At 53.4% G+C, this 19,906-nt stretch overlaps 1 protein-coding gene and 1 non-coding gene across 2 annotated transcripts in view; both read right to left on the minus strand.

Annotated features, from left to right (window-relative positions):
* Nucleotides 1-668: 668 nt before the first annotated feature.
* Nucleotides 669-19,906, minus strand: part of TNPO2 (transportin 2) — a 28,985-nt gene continuing 9,747 nt past the window's right edge. The window contains exons 9-25 of the mRNA XM_034792099.1: nucleotides 19,137-19,255; nucleotides 17,616-17,676; nucleotides 15,141-15,309; nucleotides 14,722-14,874; nucleotides 13,766-13,991; nucleotides 12,805-12,976; nucleotides 12,021-12,107; nucleotides 11,653-11,760; nucleotides 11,119-11,277; nucleotides 10,942-11,029; nucleotides 10,181-10,279; nucleotides 9,507-9,602; nucleotides 8,639-8,714; nucleotides 6,786-6,885; nucleotides 5,854-5,928; nucleotides 4,992-5,122; nucleotides 669-3,559 (exon numbers count right to left, since the gene is read on the minus strand). Of these exons, the coding sequence (XP_034647990.1) occupies nucleotides 5,015-5,122; nucleotides 5,854-5,928; nucleotides 6,786-6,885; nucleotides 8,639-8,714; nucleotides 9,507-9,602; nucleotides 10,181-10,279; nucleotides 10,942-11,029; nucleotides 11,119-11,277; nucleotides 11,653-11,760; nucleotides 12,021-12,107; nucleotides 12,805-12,976; nucleotides 13,766-13,991; nucleotides 14,722-14,874; nucleotides 15,141-15,309; nucleotides 17,616-17,676; nucleotides 19,137-19,255 (1,896 nt within the window). The 3' untranslated portion in view covers nucleotides 669-3,559; nucleotides 4,992-5,014. The remainder of the gene's footprint in view (nucleotides 3,560-4,991; nucleotides 5,123-5,853; nucleotides 5,929-6,785; nucleotides 6,886-8,638; nucleotides 8,715-9,506; nucleotides 9,603-10,180; nucleotides 10,280-10,941; nucleotides 11,030-11,118; nucleotides 11,278-11,652; nucleotides 11,761-12,020; nucleotides 12,108-12,804; nucleotides 12,977-13,765; nucleotides 13,992-14,721; nucleotides 14,875-15,140; nucleotides 15,310-17,615; nucleotides 17,677-19,136; nucleotides 19,256-19,906) is intronic.
* On the minus strand, nucleotides 16,380-16,447 carry LOC117889294. Its single transcript, XR_004648435.1, has one exon. It is a non-coding gene; the product is annotated as a small nucleolar RNA SNORD41 (small nucleolar RNA).

A 19,906-nucleotide genomic window follows, 5' to 3' on the forward strand; every position in this document is an offset into this window, starting at 1 on the left:
CCCCCGCCGCCCCCCGGGGCGGGCCGCCCGCCCCCGCCCCCCGCCCCCCCCCCCCCCCCCCCCCCCAGCCCCCGGAGAAGGCCCCCCCCCCCCCCCCCCCGGCTCTTTCACATCGATAAGCCCTGAGGCCAGCTTCCCAAAGCACCTGGGAGCACAGGTTGAGAAGTTCTCCTCGTGGACAAGCAGCACACAGCTTAAGTAGTTTTCCCAGGATCAGAGCAGGCTCCCTCCTAAACCCAGGTCTCTGCATGTAAGCGCAGAGATATACTAATTCATTTTTTTCCATTGGTTCTGTAAATCTTCACCCACCTTTACACTAGAAATAAGTATTATTCCCACTTTACAGATAGGGAAACTGAGGCCCAGGGAGGGGAAGTGACATGCCCAGTATAAACTCTCACACCTGGCCCAGAGCAAGGAATAGACACAGCTGCAGGGCTATGAGAAGTATTAAGAAACATGGCAGCGAGGAATGCAGACCACAACTCTTCTAGACACTACAAGGCTCTATGAGTCAGCATACTGCCCAGCAGATGCACTTGTGCTCTATCACCGTAGAGCACGGAGAGGAGGGACTGAGGGAGCAGCCCCATCACGTAAATGGGGGAGGACAGAATGGCAAAGGTTACAAATCTGATATTTACATAAGAAAAAACACTGAGCCTAGATACAGCTGTAGACTGAAGTCACATGAAATTTGCTTTTTTTTTTTTTTTTAAGTTGACAAAATTATACATAAAATGAGAAAAATCTCATTTCAGCAAGGTGCAAGCAGCGGCTTCAACACTAGGTACACTGTCACCATAGGAAACAGTACGGCACATTTACAAATATACAAATCCAGGGTTAACAAACAGGAGGCAGAAACTAGAAGCACTTATACAAAAAAATAAAAAAATCCATTTCAAGAGGCAGTCAGGTCAAGTAGCTTAAACTTCACTGTCTGAGAAAGAGTTCACAGCCTTCTTTTATCGTCCTAAGCTTTGGGAACTTAAAACACTTTTTTAAAAAATATTGTTAGATATATGTATAGAGCAAGCTGAGTTGCCACTTTACTTCGCAATATAGTTCTTGTTCATGCATTTAAAAAAAAAAAATCACACCAGACCCCTGCTCTAATGGAAATCCAGGTTTCATCCCTCTCTGGAGGAATGGAGGGAAAGGAAATGCTTTAAAATAAAGCATCAAAATGCAAAAGAGAAAAACATCTGATAGGTTCCCAGAGACCTGCTCAAGTCTTATACCAATAAAAAATAAAAATAAAAAAGGAGGCTGAAGTGAAGGAATGCATCTCTTTCGTTCCCCATCCCTTCCTTCCTCTAAGGTAGAGATGCACTTAGGGCTGAATGCTGCTTGAGTCTCTCCCCACCCCTCAAGATCTTCAGCGGGAGAGATGGGTGGGAGCAAGGCTTGGGGCTATGCCAGCCACTGAAAACAACAGTGGACACTAAGCCAGCCAGGCTGTTATGCTCAAAATTTTGTGGTGCGAAGGCCTATTGCACCGGTGAACTCCAGTGCAAAAACGTGGAGGGTGTTAAAAGAACGCTTAAAAAAAAAAAAGTATAGAAAAAGGAGGGAAAGGAAGTGCTGAAAAATAACCAGGGAGGATGAAGGGAAAGGATCAGTGAAGCTTAAGTTACTGAGTGATCCCACAAACAAATGCTTTCAACAGACACAGGTGCAGCATGACTGATCCTAGAGTGACCAACTGCTGCTTTAGTAAATTGGTTCCCCACACCCTGCATGACACTGCCAGCCAAAAGGAGACGGTGGGTTCCTCACTGCAAGGTACTTTTACAACAGGTGCGGCTGCAGCCTCGAGAAGGGTCAGACTTTCCACAGTTCAACCACAGGTTCGTCCTGCTGTCACCCGAGTGACTCTCAGTTTTTTAAAAAAAATAATCCAGGAAGGAGTTGGTGAAGAGTTCTCCCCAACCTGCACTTGGAGAAAATCAGCATCCCAGCCGCGTCTCTTCTCAGGAGAACTGGAATTTCTCTTGGTGTGTGTCACTTTGGGAAATGATTTCTCTTCATCCCACAACTCAGCTGATTACAGACAGATCAAGCAGACTCAGACGCTTCTCGACAACTGGCAGTACCCCCGCCACCACCACTCCGTTATTCTTTCACCTTTAAAGGATTAAAAGTTCCCCTTTCTTTCCCCCATACAGCTTCCTTCTGACTAGTGGCAAGTCAAAAAACACCCAGGCTGTCAAACGATGCTTTCACAGCACATTACCTCACTTACAGTTAAAAAGCTGTGGTTACACCAAGTCAAAAGCTTTCTGCATAACCAACCCCTGATTTATTTTTTAAATAAATGGGGGACTAAAATTCACGGGAGTCTTTTGTCAAGACTCCAGCTGAGCATGTAGCAGAATTTATGGACTTGTCTTAAAAAGAAATCTGACTCTTGCCTACACAAAGCTACACTTCCATCCCCTCTGTGCTCCGCTATCTTGACTGCCCTCTTTTATTTTGTAAACTGAAGTGGCAGATGTGGCATAAACTCCATTAAGACAGAAAGCGTAATTAACCGTAATGAATTATGTTACTTGGGACTGAGTGCAGTACATGTCTCCCTGCTCAGGTGGCGCTATAAGCCAGGTGAAGATGGGATGTCCAGCCTCTGCATGATACAACCGCATCACTTACAATCCCACCTGTGTCACTTTCACCTCCCTCGGGCTGTAGCTGAAGGACAGCTTAAGAGAATTCACTGCACTGTGTATTTTGATTTTTTTCTTTTTTATAAAAAACATGCTTCTCTGACAGTATGTGTTACAAGGGCCCCCTTCACAATAGAAATCGACTGGATCTCGGCTCAGGAGATCCTTATGGGTTGGGGGGTTTTATGCATCGCATCCAGTAAACGCTGCCATGGAAACTATTTCAGAAAAGGTTTTTTTCTTGCTGTTTTAAGTTTCTAGATGAAAAACGATTACACTTAATTATGGGCTATTCACAGGATTGCTAGTCTACTTCTGTCACCATGCAGTCTGGAAGAGGTGAGGAAAAGCTGATCTCAAACACCGGTGACTGGTAATATTTATACAGTAGTATAACCTTGTGTTTATTATAGTTTAACCCTTCCGTTCTCAACAGCTAGATTTTTAACCATTAGAACTTCTTATCCAATTTTAGCTTTTTATTCATATCTTTGTTTTTAAAACCTAGCCTTTAAATGATTTTTTTTTAAATTATTATTATTATTAGCTAGTCCTTTTCTATTATGGCCCTAGTTAGATCCCCTTCTCAGGAAGTGTTGCAGTTTAAGATCGCTCCCCTATTTCGGCCCACGGCCAACCCCCACCCCATCCCCATCTACCAGAGATGACCTCTGAAAAAGGAGGAAAGAGCCCCTTTTCCCAATCGCTGAGATTCCCTGGTTGCTTGTTTGAATTGATCTCGGCGGTCCCCCCCTTTAAATTTCAGGAGATGGGAGGGAAGTCATTTTATGTCCCACAATGCTCCTCCCTTCCTCCCTAACCCCCCATTAACAGGGCTCTGCAACACCTGTGGACGAGTTCCCAGTAACCCTCCCAGCACATACAGGAACCTGGAGGAGACACAAGAGAGAGGGCACCAGTTAGTTGAGGTTTTACACACACACACACACACACACACACACACACCCTCCCCAAATGAAGCCCTCTGAAAGGGACTCAGAATAGCTGCCGTCATTATTAGACATTTCCCCTGCTTTTCCTAGAAGACTCTGGCAATGGGAAAACTAGCAGGTTATAGCATCACATGTGATGCAGAGGAGGAGGAAATTTGTATCCAGGTTGGCTGAAACTTGTTGTGATAACTCAAATGTCCAACCAACAGCTCGGAGAAGAGCTCTTGGTTAAAAATCCAACACCTCAGCTGGTGGGCAGACAGAGCTCACAAGCCACAACCTAGACAGCCAAGGAGTCCTCCAGCAAGATTAAGACAGATGAGATTTGATAAGCCCTGATGTTTTGAAGGCAAAACACAATCAGGCTGACTTCATATTCCCCTGTTTTGGGGCATCAGATCAGCTTTGCAAACTTTCCATCTGCTGACTTCACTTGTCAAAACTCTTTGTTCCGGGTAAGAGTTTTTTTGGGGGAGGAGAAGAGAAATATTTAGGTCAAAGTTTTAAAGCTTGGATTCATGATCAACGAGAGACCCGATTCTCAGCACCCAGAAATCCCCAGCTTCAACGGAAGCTCACGGTCCACAAGGATCAGGCCATTTTTATTTAAGTGACGAAAGTCAGGCTCCTAAATCGGTGTTTAAATTGACCTTCGTCTCTTTGTCCGCATGTTAAGGGTGGGCAAACAGATTGAGCGTCTGGGCTGCTGGGTCTTCCTGAGTGTGCTGCCTCAGGGCTTACAATTTTTTTTCACACTTCACACCGGTTTTGCTCAAAGACCTCAGCACCTCAGAGAAAGGCTGAATCATTGTCCTCATTTCACAGTGTGGAAACTTGAAGCAGGAGTCCTGAATCGCATTCTGCCACCCAGACAACACTGCCTCTCCTCACTTCCCGGACACTAAACATCTGGTTTGCTTTTCACCAGTTCTACTCTTCTGACAATTAGAAACTGACATTTTGCCGGAGGATCTTAATGCAGGTTCAATCAATCAACGTAAGCTCCACCCTCTGCCCCAACAAGGGAGACATCACGCTTCCACTACAGATGGAGAAACTGAGGTAGAGGGAGGAAGTGACCTGTCCAAGGACACATTAAGTCAGCGGCAGACCCAGGAGACTGGCAGCTCCCAGCCCTGTGCTCCATACCCTTCACCCGCCTGCCTTCCCACTTAATCTCTCTTCTCTCCATCAACTTCTCACCACGTTAACACTTCAAACCTATTGGGGGGGGGGGGAGAGAAGGGAGAAGGGGAAGAGGGGCAATGAGAGGTTTTAGCCCATGAGAATGGGAGCTAAAAGTCTACACCCACCACCACCACACTGGCTGATCCAGCAGAACCAGCCAGGGTCCCGTGTCCAAACTCACCTAGTTCGGTTTCTCTGCGTTGCCTAGACCCCGTAGAACGCAGCTAGCCTCTCCTTCAGCAGAGGCGGGAACTGCTCCGAGAACTGCTGCCAGTTCTCCTCACCAACTTGGTCTTTGAAGCCATGAAGAATCTGAGGAGGAAGACAGCAAGATGGGAGTGCGCAAGCTCGTGTGTGGGCAGGGGAGGTGGAAATACAGGCGCGTGGTTATGCCTACAGCCCTGTTACTGCGAGAATCCTGGGAGTTAGAGGAAGATGAACAGCTCCACCCACGCTCCGTGCGCTGCAGAGGGAAGAGGTGGACTCTTCCACTTCAGAGCCGCAGACGGGCCAGCACTGCGATCAGCCGACACTAACCCAGTAGCTGCAGGGATTCGTGCTGTGGGCCCACTGGTGAGGCCAAAACAACAAATCCAGCCAACGCTGGCGGTTCCAGTGTTTAGTAATGCATATCGCCCGCACAACCAAGACACCATGACAGTGTCACACTGCAGATGGAGGCCTCGGAGCGCTATAATACACACAAAGCCTCACCACCACCCTACAGGAGACGGGCTCCCCAGTTTATAGATGGGAAAACGGAGGCACAGAGCGCTGAAGCGGCAGAGCTGGAAAGACCCCCATTCCCCGCCCAAAGCCATGGAAAGAACCCAGGAGTCCTCATCTCCCCAGCTCTAGCCATTGGACAGCGCTCCCTCTCAGTCAGCGAATAAATGGAGCTAGAGCCCAGGCCCATCAATTCACCTGCTTGCGATGACAAGGAAGCCCCACTCCCCGACCAACGGCATTAGTCTGCATCGTTGATCCATAACTGGGCTGCGTGAGGCCTCTCTTGCCCCTTCCCCTTACGACGCGCGACTTACCTTATAAAACATGTCCCTCAGGTCGTCCTTAGGGCTCACCCACGAAGCAACAGCATCGCAGAAGAAAATAAAGTCCTGGAACAGGATAAAGGCGCTTGGGAAAGAGCCGACAGACCCCAGCACAGCGTGAATCAAGAGTCCCATGTTAAGGCCAGGCGGGACCGTTAGATCCAGTCAGATTTCCTGCAGAACTGAGGCCAGGGAACTTCCCCAGCAATTCCCGTAGCAAGCCCAGCGCTTCCGGATGAGCTGCAGCAAATCTTCGCAGGAAGACTCTCTTTTTAAAGTGCTGCTCAACCGTAACGACAGCAGCACCAACTCCACGCTAATACCAGCCTGGACTTAAAGGCCGCGAATGATGGAAAATCCACCATGCCCCTAGATAGTTAATTACCCTACTGTTAAAAAACCATCCCTATTTCCACTATGATTTTTTTCTACTTTCAGCTTCCGGCCACTGGCTCTCGTTATGCCTTTTCCCGCTAGATTAAAGAGCTGGGTTTTTGGTGTGAAGCGACACCGTCTTGGGGATCTGTCCGATATCACAAGCAAAGCAGGATCAGGGCTTAACAAGGCAAATCCCAGGCTGCTGCAGGGAGAGGTGCGAGTGGCTCGGGCGGGGGAACTCTTCCTTCAGTCGATGCTACCCCCAGTGCGGCTCTACAGGGTCAGTGACTCAGTAGGGGGCACTCTCCCCATGAAATTAGTACGGACCCCAATACCCCAGTGCTGCCCTAGGGGGCACTGTGCTATGGGGAGCGGGACTCTGTCAGGCACCCACTCCTGGAGTCAGTGCAGACACTAATGCGCCAGTGCAGGGTGAGACAGTTCTGCGATGTCTGTCTCTGTCCCTTTGCAGCTGGGTAGGAGGGTGGTCCAGCCAGCTACTCCGGCCGTCACGCAGTCCTAGAGAACGGCTGAAGCGCTGTTACCTGCACGACTCCGCCGGGGTTCACCCCGATCATCATGCAGATGCCGCGGAAGGCAGAGTCCTTCTCCTCGTTATCACGGATGTTCCGCAGAGACGTACACCTGGAAGGCAGAGCACAGCCCACGATCAGTGCCGGAGGGGCTGGGCAGGGAGCAGGACCATTAGGCTGAACAGCTGCACATCCAGCAATGCCGGTGCACTGGTGCCACCACAGCTAGGCAGATGAGGCCGTGGCAGTCGAGCCCAAGAACCAGAGCTAAGTTACTCCCTAGTATAATAGAATTAGCACCTGGGGATCCCCGGTGTTAGTGCAGAGACCTCCATGCCAGTATTAGTGTCTCATCCTTCTGTCCCTAGATGCCTGACAAATGGATCTCCCCCAGACTCAATGGCAGCGTTGGGATAAGCACCCAAACGCCCAGTCCAGTCCCTCTCCATTGGCCCATCCTGCCTCCTTCCCCGCTCAGTAACTCATCTGAGGTTTCAGCTACTGCGATAACTCGGGGCCTTTTCCCCCCTGGGTCGCTGGAAGCCGGCTCTGTGCTATACTTGGCCTCACTCACCTGCTGGGGCCCGGTCTGAGCTACCGTTCACGCAGTTACGCTGAGCGCTGGCATCCTTGTCAGCACACTGCAGCGTTAACGGATTAAAAATCCACCTGGGGAAGTTTGGGGGGATATTTTTGAACAGGACACTGAGTTAGCTGGAGTCCAACTCCCCCCAAAAACTTCTGTAAGATCCCAGCCGGGGGCGGGCGGAGTCTCTATTAAAGCAAAGTCTCTGTTAAACGTAGCCAGCGCTGCACTGCAGATGAGGCAGGCAAGCTTATCTCTAGAGAAATCGGAGCTGCGGCTCCCTGGGGAAGGAATCTGCTGCACCTGTTCCCAGCCTTTGTTTACAGAAACAAGCCCTGGGTTGTATTCCCTTTGCTCAGGGGACTAGTTTAGTCACCCCCTTCTGCCAGAGACATGGGGGAGTCTGTGGGGGAGGTCCCCAGGACAGAAGCTTGCTCAGGTATGTGCCAGTTCAGTTAGAACCTCTCCCTGGTGTGGGATCGTGCATCGAGTTTCACCAAACCCCTTTTGAGAAGCTGGGGCATGCAAGGAGCAGCCGATGCGGAGACTCAGGAAAGAGCGACACAGGGAGGGGTTGGGGGGGGGGGGAGGGGGCTGGAATTATTTCTAAAGACTGGCAAACTCCCCCCTCCCCCCCCCAAAGAGAAGATGGAGGGTGAAGCTCATTCACACAGAGACACAGTCATGCAATACACAGCCCTCACAGATGGCAGGTAAGTGTCACACCCTCACAGAGCAGGCTCAGGTCTGGATATGTCGAATGCTATTTCAGGTAGTTTCATGGCCCTGGTTGCTGTAGTATCTGAGAACCTCCCAATCCTCCTCACAACTGAGGCAGGGCAGTGCCATTATCCAGATGGGGACACTGAGGCAGAGACACTGGGTGACTTGTCAGAGGAAGTCAGTGGCAGAGCAGGGTCCTTGATTCAGGTCCCGTTGAATCCCCGTTTCAAGCACAGACAGGCACGCGTGCTGCCCCAGTTCACCCAGCTCCATCCCACAGGCAGAATCTCATCTCGAAGTTACCCAGAAAACCCTGCTCCCACAACTGCACTGGGCAGTATGGGCTTGGGGCTTTAGGATCCCAGAATGCACTAGTGCAAAGAGCTTGGCAGAAGAGCCTGGACCACTGGAAGCTTTTTGCCAAGATGTCCGTCAGGCCATGCTGCCCCTTGGAACAGACCACCTCCCCCCAGGCAGCAGCCATGAACCCTTCAGCCAAACACCTGTTCTCTACCAAACGCTCTATTTCCCCCTCTCCCACTGCGGTTTCACTAACCAGGGTCTGATAAACTGCTGTAGCATCGGCGCGACCTCTTGAGGGCAAACGTAACCCAGGCGTCCGATGGTGATGGCTGGAAGAGAGAGAATCCCATCACGGATCTGAGCAGTGAGTTATGTCCGGAGGACGCGGCACACACCAAGAGAAGCAACTAGGGGACTGGGAGAGCGAAACGCCTTTCCCCTCTCGAGTGGCCAGGTCAGGTCTGGCCAAGATCAACAACGAGCTGATGGCCCATTTGGTAGCACTGGTCCAGTTCCTCCATCCACGTCGCATGATCCTACAAGTAGCTGCCCCGTTTTGCTGCCAGCCTCAGCAGTGAAACAGAAACCTGGACGGGCCAAAGACGGAACTCCCATCTTGGCCAGTGGCTGCCCTACAGGGCGGAGCTGATGCCCAGAGGAAGGAACTGGTGTTTGGGAAGCTTGCCCTGCTGCTGTCAGGACTGTACACGTAGATTTTGGCTGTCGACTGGCTTCTTTCACCAGGCTCAAGGGCCCTGCCCCAGGGAAACCACCTGTAGAAAGAGGGTCTACCCTTTAAAGGCCCAAGGACCAGCTGTTCCAGGGAAGAGCCCCTTTCAGAACAGGTGCTTGGGTACGATTCTGGGCTGGGGGACAGGTCAGCAGCCCTACCCCCATTTAAGGGTGGTAACAGGGAGAGCAGCTCCTCCATCCCCCCCCATTGACTCCCATTTAGACGCATTTCCAGCCGATGGCAAATCGGTATCTCCCTGGCCAGACCTTGTTCCCACTGGCGTCCAAGCCAGTTTCGCTCTTGGGAGCGGGATTCACTCCCATCACTGCAGTCCCTCACATGCGCAGAGCCAGAGGTTGGGGGTGACATGTTGGGGTCCCCAACTCACCTGTGTTCTCCAGCAGCGTTTTGGGGGTGTTTGGCCGGTTGATAATCTCCACGAGGTTGTTCAGGACCATCTGGACGTACGGCTGCATTTCCGCCCCTGCCAGGAAGGAGAGTGCGGTCAGCTCCATCTTTGACGTGGCTCATTAAGCCTCCCCCTAGGGCAGATCTCCGTGAATGAATATTCACTCACAGCCCCTCTGGGAGGCAGATCGGGATTAGCGCCACTGCAGATGGGGAAACTGAGGCACGGATAAGGAAACGTCCGAGATCAAAGAGTGGCAGACTAGACAAGGCCTAGACTAGGAGTAGAACCCAGGAGTCCTGACTCCAGCCCCGCTCCCCACACTGTACACACAATGCCAGAGCCACCGACCCATTGCATGAGGTGGGATCTCCACCTCTCTGTGGTGCAGGGACCGATCTACCACCAAACGCCAGGGTTACTGTATCCAAAGCAAGCCGCGATGCAGCTCCCACCAGTGCCCCCGGCGCCGGCTCTAACGCCGAGGCACTAGACAGCCCCTAGAGCTCACCACCTCTCCCCCCAGGATGTGTGCTGGTGCACTACTCTCTCGTCGGCAGGGAAGGATGCAGCGTGGTCGTCCCTAACAGCACCGGCGTGGGAGAGAGAGCGCAGAGGCCAGTGCCAGCCTGGCTGGCTCTCGGCACGCTTACCCATCTGCATGCAGATCTCCCCAATGGCCCAGGTAGCGTTATTGCACACCGAGATAAACTCCGGGTTCAGGTTGGTGCCCAGGATGGGCATGAACTCAGCTGAGCAGAGAGGAGGAGGAGGAGGAGGAAGGACATAGAGTTAGTGCTGTAGAGGTTGCAGGTGGGGCACATACCCTCTAAGGGGTTGTACCGCCCCTCCGCCCCACCCATCACCGTAGTATCTGGGCACTTTCTAGCTAAAGTCAATAGCAGCACAAAGCCCTTGGTTGGCTTCATGGAGTCTCTGGCTCTTTTCGGGACCAGCACTGTGTGAAGGGGCCTACAGACGAGCCAGTTCTTCCTCCACGTGGTACTGGCTGGAGCCCCGATCTGAGACTGGGGCCTCCTGGTGCCAGGAGCTGCCCGAATACAGAGCGAGACAGTCCCTGCTCCTAAGAGCTCGCAGGCTGGACAAAGGAAAGGATCCTCACCCCCATTTTACAGAAGGGAAAACTGAGGCACGTATGCTATTTAATGACTTGCCCGAAGTCATGCAGGGAAGTGCCAGAGCAGGGATTGAACCCAGCATCTCCCATGTCCCAGCCCCGCTCCCCAATCTCAAGCCAGCCTGTCCCTCTCTGCCGTTCGCTCTGGATCAGACAGTATGAATACTGTGACGGTCATAGCAAGAGCTCAGCTTGACAAACTTCTCCATCACTTCCAGAGGCAAGAGGGCCCCCGTGACCGCGGCAGCGAAGTGAGGGATCGGCGCAGGGACCTACCGATACAGGGCTTGACATGCATGAAGCAGGCTTTGGTGAGGTCTCCCAAGAGGGCGAAGGAGCTCTGCCGAACCTCCGGCATGGTGTCCTGCACGGAGCAACAGGGAAGGGTTAGACTGGGAGCGAGTCAGCCGCCCAGGGACGCAGCTGTTAACCCAGGGTCCGGAGCCGGCTCACCTGCATGCACTGGAAAAGCAACGTCATAATGTTGCTTCTGGCCACCAGCTGCTCCACGTGGCACCCTAAGCCCTCCGCCAAGCCGCTCAGCAGATCCAGTGCCACGATCATGAAATCTTTGTCGGGGGCCTCATACTGGTCCGGTTGCTGATTGTACATCTGATCGGGAGAGGGGTTAAAGGCAAAAGTCTTTTACCAAAGGGAACCCCCCACCCCCGAAACACCCTCAGCTCGGAGCCCTACATGTTGTGCTTGTGGCCACGGCACTGGATTGGTGCTCAAGAGACCCAGATTCAATTCCGAGCCGAGCATGTCACTCCCCTCCCAGGGTCCCACCTGTAAACCGGGGAAAAAGATGCGGCCTTTGTCTCGTCTATTTCAATCGCAGGCTCTTTGGGACAGGCTAGACTCTTGTCCCCACAGCTGCCGACAATGGGGCCCCACCTGCACTCGATGCTCCCAGGCACGAGTGCAAGACGAAGGACAACGGCCCAAGCTCCCTGCCTCACCTGCCGCAAGGAGTCCAGCACTTACCATAGCCTGCGCCAGTGTTTTCTGCACCAGCGTCACGCAGCGCTGGTAGACGGGTTCACAGTACGGAAGGAAGCCACTCTGGAGAGCGGTTGCTACAGACGACAAGCACTGGAGAGAGAAGCACGACACCTCAGAGAGGACGTTCAGAGGGGTCCGTCAGACCCAAGGCCTCCTTTTATCCCAATCTCACGCAGGTCTGTTCCAATTCACACATCACAGGGTTTTATCCTTCCGATCCCACCTCCCCCCTCTCCAGGTTAAGCCACCACAGTACAACTCAGGTGTCAGCTGCTGCTGAAGATGGGAGACCATGATACACGACCGTATCTCCCAGCATGCTCTCTCCCACCGGTTTCTCAGTCACTCACTTCTAACAGAGGGAAGAGATCCTTGTCCTCATCCTTCAGTTCATTCCATTTCTGGATCAGAGGGGGCATCAGCTTCTGGATATACTCCTACAGGAAGGAGGCAGGAAAAGAGACCAGTGTTATCATGGGGGGGCGGGGGTTTACACTACGGTCTAGCATGGGTACTTCTATATACCCCTCCCCACTCTGCATCATCATCATCCGATCTGAGTACATTGCACTCTGTAGGGCTGTGCTCTTGTCCCCATTTTATAGTTGGGGAACTGAGGCACGGAGAGGCTAAGTGACTTGCCCAAGGTCTCACGGGGAGTCTGTGACGGAGTTAGGAACCGAACCCAGGTCCCCACGCCCCAGGCTAGCGTGCTAACCACCGCACCATCCCTCTCCAGCAATCTAAGCTCAGTCCAGAACTCTCAGAAGGCTAAAACAGTCCACACACTGCTTCAGGATTCGAATTTTCTTCCTTCATCATTGTTCCTGGGTGCGGAGCTGCGCGGAGAAGGCACCAAGGGAACGCAGCCCCAGCGGTTGCTGACAAGAAACCGCTGCACTGCGCAGCTACTGGTACTCACTCCACCCACGTCCATTGCTATCCCCTCGGCAGCAGCAAGTTTGTAAGGGCAAGGAACGGAGGGGTCAGCAGACCTCAGGGGAAAGCGGCCAAGGTGCTTTATTACGGTCACGCTGTGCGGGTGAAAGGAGGCTGCAGCGGAGCGCTGGCGTGCGAACGCTAGCACCGGTGCCCCCGGCAAGCAGTCGCATGGAGGGGGTAGACGGCACATACCGGTTGGTTGAGGTGATGCCCCACGGAATCGGCGAGGGTGCCAATTGCATCGTACAGGATCAGCAAGTTCTTGTGCTGGTATTTCCCAAAGGCGAACACCAGGGTGTCCAGGATGAAGCTGAGGTAAGGGACCAGCTCCGTGCAAGCCTCCTCCTCCAGGGTTGCAAAGGCGCTGGGATGGGGGTGGGGGGGGAAAAACAACCAACAAGCAGCATTAGCCCAAACAGAGAACCGGACGGTCCCAGGAAGCAGCATGAAGCCGGCGGCAGACTCAGCAGAGGGCAGCCAGGTAAGTCCAATTCAGAAAGCAGACGAAACCCACTTCGTTTTCCCTCTTGTAATAAAACAGCCCACGAAGCAGCTCATTTGGGCCAGCGTGAGCTGGCTCCCCACGCCCCACGCCAACCACCGGCTTTGACCGGAAGCACCGGGCCGTCTCCCCACCCCACGGTAATTCTCTGGATCAGACCAACGTTATCGCCGTCAGTCACGGTTAAGATCAAACTTCAAGTTCCTCATCACGTCCAGAGAAAAGCATCGCGGGAGATGGGGAAGATCCGGCTTGAGGAGCGACCATGTCTCAAGCCAGGCCTCACACCCAGGACCAGTCTGGGCAGACCGTGGACGTTGGAGAGGATGGCTCTATGAGAGATGGTTACTGCTCTCCTCAGTTCACCTGCTGCAGCAGCGATACAGGCACCAGTGGCTGGTACTGGGAAGCTGACGCTAGCCGTAGATCGTAGCCAGGGTGACTACAGATGCTTGTTAAGAACAGCGGCTTGCGTGGCCGCTGGCAAACCTTCGCCAATATCCCAGGGGCGTGATTCAGGATTAAAGAAGCTGGGGACTGCAGCTGCGGAAGGGGAAATCTGATCACAGGAATCTGTCTTTAGCATGGGAAAACCTCTCGGCACTGGTCTGCAATTCCAATGCCTCGCCGCCGCCCCACGCTCCCAGGTACCTGCAGGCTGCCTCCTGCACCCTCTTGTTGCTGTCGAGGATGCGTTTGAGCAGCTCCGTCATCAGCGGCTTGAGGTGCATGTCGGGGGGCTGGCTCACCACCCAGTGGGCATAGCGGCTGAGGGTCCAGCAGGCGATGGACCGCACCAGGGCCTTCTTGTCCGAGAGACACTGGATCAGGTGTGGGATGAGCTCAGGGAGGTAGGGCACCATGCCCTGCATGCAGCCTGAGAAGAGGGGAATGCTCAGAGCCCAGAAGAGGGGGTAGAAGGGTATGCGCCCTAGTCTCCACTGGGTTGTTCAGCCATGGCTCCCTCTAGTGATGCTCCTAGGTACTGCTGGGCCTACCCCCAGCAGTCAGAGCAAGGACACTCACTATCCCTGTTCCCCATCCCTTAGCAAGCGTTTGGGGTCTCTGGGAAGGATCAGCTGCTGGGACACCACCCTCTCGGCCTTTTTCTTTTTAAAATAAGCCAATCACGTGCCACAAGTTCCTCAGTCCCAAAGCACCTGAGGCAGGTGGCAGGAAATACCAGCGCCAGTGGACCTGGGCACATAAGAGGATTGCAGGCCAGGGTTCAGTTGCAAGCCTCAGAAACCTCTGGAACTCATTGCCACAGGATGCCACTGAAGTCAAGCACCTAGCAAGAGTCAAAGCGGGGTTGGATGTTTATATGGATAACACGGATAGACAGAGCAGTCACTAACAACGCATTGGAAGGACATAAAGCCTCATGCTTTGTGGTTTAAGCTCATCTGATAATTAGGGGTCATGAGACATCCATTGGGGATAGATTACCCCCCCATCTGCTCCTGCAGGGCTCTTATGCCCCCACCCTGTACAGCACTGCACACGAGATCAGTTATGTTGCCTCCCCACCACCAAGCATCAACTGGCCCTGGCAGGTTGCTTGGTGGACGTGACCCATCGCTGCAGCTCCCACGCACGGCACTTGCCTTCAGCAATGGCCCCCAGGACTAGAATGCCAGACTCTTTGATGACCCACTCGGGGTGGAAGAGCAGCCCCTTGAGCAGCGGGAGGAGGTGTGGGAGGAGCTCATCGCGGAACACGTTGGCCAGGACGTCCAGGGCCGCGGCCGAACACTTCCCTGCAGGGCGGGAGATATGTTCATTATTCATATTACGGCAGAGCCAAGAGGCCCCGACCCCAGCTCAGGGCCCTGCTGCACCAGGTGCTGCACACACAATCCAGACTGTTCCCAGCTGGCACCCGGCTTTTCCGGGCAGGGCGAGGATGCTGCCGCACTATGGCCAATGCCTTGCTACGGTGTCACCCGACCATCCCCTAACGTTACATCGACAACGCTCTGCCCAAATCAGACCTGAGCGCGAGCCCGGCCCCTCCCCGACCTACTCAGGTTCCAGTCCGACAGCGTGTCGTCGTCATCGTCCTCATCCTCCCCGTCCTCGTCATCCTGCGTCCGGTCCTCCTCGTGCTGCAGCGTGACGGTGCGCGACTTGTGGAAACGGGGCTTGATGTCCTGCTCGCTGTCTGGGATGGCCTCGTCCTCTTCCACATCCCCCTGGGGCGACAGAGAGCGGTTCGGATACGGCAGACAGCCGTAAGACAGTTCTCAGCGTGGGGCGCTCCGGAGAGCAGCGGCTGGCGACCCTCTGCCCTTCCCCTTAAACAAGGGCCACAGTCGGACTCCAACAGGCGTCTGGGGGTCCAGCTACACCGCTGCTGGAGCTGTAATTTCCAGCCTGGAGAGACGTACCTGTGCTAACTCTGATCGGGCTAGAGCACTTAAAATTGCAGCACAGTTGCAGCGGCTCAGACGACGCACCCTGAGCAGGATTCTGTCTGAGACCCCGGGGACATACTCAACCAGCAAGCCCGCCGTGACTACGTCGGTCTTTAGCGCGCTAGTTTGATCAGAGCAAGCGCGGGTGCATCTCCCCGAGCTGAAAATGCCATGTCCCACTGCAGTATAGCCGTACCCAAAGATACACAGCCTGGGAATTCACCTAACCCCACCGCACGGCATGGGCCACAGTGTTCCTTAAGTGCTATGGGGAAATTTGGGGAGCGACTCTGGCGCTCATCTGACCTCTGTGCCTTTGAAATTCACCCCCGTGGCTTCACAGCACACTGCTCAGGCCCTCATGCCACATGCATCTGTTCTGCATAATGAGCTTCTGTCAACCCCTCTCTCTCTCTCTCTAGGGAAGGCGTTGGCACCCAACCAAGAAAGCACTCTCTGCCCCGCTGTGGAGACGCGGAGGGTTCAGCCATCGACAGGACAATACCTAGCACGTCTCATTGGTAGATCTCAAAGCATTTTACAAAGGAGGACGGTATCATTATCCCCATTTTACACGGGGGGAAACTGAGGCACAGAGAAGGGAGGGACTTGCTCCAGGTCACCTAGCGCACCAGTGGTGGAACTGGTAATTGATTCCAGCTCTCCTGAGTCCCAGTTCCCTGTGCTATCCTCCACTAGAAATGAGGGGCTGTAGGATCAAGTCTCTGGGTTCTCGCAGGCACGGTTTTGCAGAGATCTCGCAGCAGTACGGGATGCCCGGCCCCTGCTAAGGCCACGCCTGTACCTCACATGCTCCTGTTTTAGATCCCGCCCCTGGTCACGCCTCCTTGGATCAGACAGTATGAATACAACCACCATCATAGTCATCAGGTTGGAAATTATGCATCACTTCCAGGAGGTCATGAACCAGTACCTCTCCCTCACCTTAACCTATGACCTACAATATTGCTAGAGGTCCTCTTCCTTATTAGGTGTATTACGGTAGTGCCCCAGGATCAAGGCCTCATTTTGAAGACGCAGCGCCTGCCCCAGATAGCTTTCACACGAAACAGAAAGCGCTATTCCCACTGCACCGATGGGGAAACTGAGGTGTACACAGATTAAGTGACATGCCAAAGGTCACAATGGGGAGTCTGTGGCAGAGCCGAGACTAGAACCCAGGTCCCAGTGCAGCACCTTACCTCCCAGCCCATCCTCCCTCTAAGAAGGATCCTATGAAACAGGGAGCTTCGCTGCCAGCAATCCACAGACGGCTGCAAGGCTCCCCTTTCCATGAGCGTGCGTAACGTGGCCCTGGACAGGACGGTCCTGGAGACTGACACCCTGTGCCCAGGGTACAGCAAGCCACACTTTACTCCTAACACCCACCTCACTGCCTCAGTAGCTGGATCTCAGTCTGGCCCGCTCCTGACCGTGCCACAAGAGGGGGCTAACTAGTGCCAATGGGGCGGGGAGGTGAGTGACTGGATGTGAGGGTGAGTCCCAGGAGGGGACTGAGACCTGGTCACTAGCTTTACTCAGGCTGCCCACTGGCCACGGTGTCCAGTAACAAAGACTCAGGTACTAATATTATATATATTACGGTAGCACCTAAGAGCCCCAGTCACGGGCCAGGATCCCATTGGGTTGGGTGGTGTACAAACACCAAGAAAACAGTCCCTGCTCCACGGAGCTCTCAGCCCAACTCGATTAATGCTGAATGCTTTGCTACACTGCAAACACAAACCCCCTAATAAATCAATATGGCTGGCAGGCAGCTCATTGAAACCGAGAGAGATTCTCTTTTGATTTGCAAACAATGAGCTAGGTAACTTGGAGGCAGATACAGCTCCCTGTCCTTTGAAGGGATGATTTGAGAAGAGAATTTCACACACAGCAGATTTCAGTTATCGTATTTAGCAGGCATTAGTCCCATTTGACAGTCAGGAAGGACTAAGGCAAAGAGAAAGGAAGGGACATGGCCGAGGCCACAGGAGGAGGCAGTGTCAGAGCTGGGGTAGGAACACAGGCTTCCTGGCTGTCCCAAGCGCCCCCCCCACCCCTTTGCATCGACGGACACATACCTTTAGCAATATGATATCGATTTCAGAGTATTTCATTCCATTCACCAAGATCGGAATCAATCTGTCAAGAGGAGCGGGAATAAGGGTGGATTCAAAAATCAAGGTCTGAGTAGAGGGAGGTGGAAATCACAGAGTGGGGCAGGTGCCTATAACCAGCCACTACTAGAGAACAAAGGGGACAACCGAGTGAGTTGGTTTGTGTTCTAAATGCCTTCAATTGTTCGGTTATTGAAACCGCTTGCAACGAGCCAAGAGCTTCAGACTGAATCTGCTTGTGCAGCGCCTCCGAGCCAACAGCTGGACAGGTACAGGACATCGGAGACTGAGGCTACACCTAAAATGTTACAGCACAGACTCACTACAGCAACAGTTCTCCCGTCGCCCTAGTTAATCCACGTCCCTGAGGGGCGGTAGCTGGGGGTAGTAATCCACTGTTTACTCCAGGGGTTACGACTCCACAGCTGTGTCTCTCAAGAGTGTGGATTTTTCACACCCGAGAGACGTAGTCATACCAACTTCGGTTTCCAGCATAGATCAGCCCTGAGCAATAACCAACATCCAGCCCCCCTGTTCAGGCTTATCCAATACTTGGAGCTAGGCAGTCAGCTCTCAATGGGTTCTGCCCATTTTACAGACCAGCAAACAGAAGCAGCTAGTCCTTGCTGAAAATCAGTGGCAGAACGGAAAAGAACCCAGGAGTCCTGAACTTCCAGCCCCCACCACGCTCACCACTCAACCGCACTCCTTCCCCAGAGCTAGAGATGGAACCCAGGAGTCCTGACTTCAAGCTCCCAATGCACTAGCCCATAAATCCCATCTTCAATTATTTAGTTAAAAAAACCAAAACCCTCTTTGCACTAAATGTTCCTTCTTTTAAAACAGAAGGAAGAGAATTTGATGGTGTCTGCACACTGCATGGAACCTAGGCGTCCTGACTTCCAGTTCCCTGCTCTAAACCTCTAGCTCACCCCTCGAGTTGGGAATAGAACCCAGGAGTCCTGACTCCCAGCCCTAACCGGGGAGCCTTAGGGAGGCTACTGATCAACGCAAGCCTAGGGTGTGGGTGAAGGCAAAGATCAGGCACTGGAGCAGTACCAGAGTACTCAGTCCTTGAGACACAGGCAAACCCAGCTACGACACAGACGAGCCATAGGCGTGTAGACAGACGGTTCTAGTTCCGGTCTGGCGAGCTCACGTGCACACCGCTTACTAGCAAGAGCGGCAGCAAAGCTGAACTGGCAGCAGGAAGGGATGCGTGCCTGGCCTTAATCGGACCACCTGTATCACAGGCCAGAGCATGTCACCCAGCAGGCCCTGTACTTAGCCCAACCACGAGACCCTTAATCAGCAGCAGGGGAGCAAACACCCTCACAAGCAACAGTATTCGCCTGTCCTTTCCTAGCGTGCCTCCAGGGTTGCTTAGCCCAGCTCTCTGAACCAGTCGCCCCTTCCTGGCTGCAGTGGCAGCCCCAACAGGCTTCCTGACTCATCCCCGGCTTGTACAGAAGCAAGGCTACTCACTGCACTAGATGCGAGGACAGCACCTCTTTGCAGATGGGCTGCTCGGCTAGCGTCAGCCAGAACTCGCAGGCTTCCAAGGCCACGTTCTCGTCGTTGTCCTGGGTCCTCTGCAGCATGTACTGGGGAGAAGAGCAGCACTGATAAAACGCCACCTTCAGGGCAGGCCCGTGGCACAGCAGCTACCGGCTCAGATCCCCCTGCCCGCGCTTTGTTTCGCCCGCCGTGCAAGGAGAACCTCATGCACTTGGCTCCACTAACCCAACCAGCCTGAAGATGAAGCTTGATACATTTCTGAACATTATTTGCCATGAACGCCCGGGGGTGGCAGGAGACTATAGTCAATGACCCAGGAGGTCCCTGTCAGTCCTACATGCTGAAATGCCAGAAGGCGGACCAACCTGGCTGATCCCAACCTATGCAGGACTCATCATGTTTCACCCTGAGTCGCCATGAAACCTGATGCTAGGGGGCACAATCTATGGGGCATTAACCAACACCCCAAAGCTCTGTAATCAAGCCAGCATCACATCTCCGGGTAGGGGCAGTCACCCGCCTCCTGACCGAATGCCAACTGGGGGGAATTGCCTTTAAAACACAGGTGTGAAATTGGATGCTGTTGGCCTGCGGCAAACCGACAGCCTAATGCAGTGGCTCTCAAACTTTTTTACTGGTGACCCCTTTCACATAGCAAGACTGAGTGCGACCCCCCCCCCTTATAAATTAAACACACGTTGTTATATATTTAACACCATTATAAATGCTGGAGGCAA

This window comes from Trachemys scripta, chromosome 16 (assembly GCF_013100865.1).
Source record: "Trachemys scripta elegans isolate TJP31775 chromosome 16, CAS_Tse_1.0, whole genome shotgun sequence".
Classification (NCBI taxonomy): Eukaryota; Metazoa; Chordata; order Testudines; family Emydidae; genus Trachemys; species Trachemys scripta.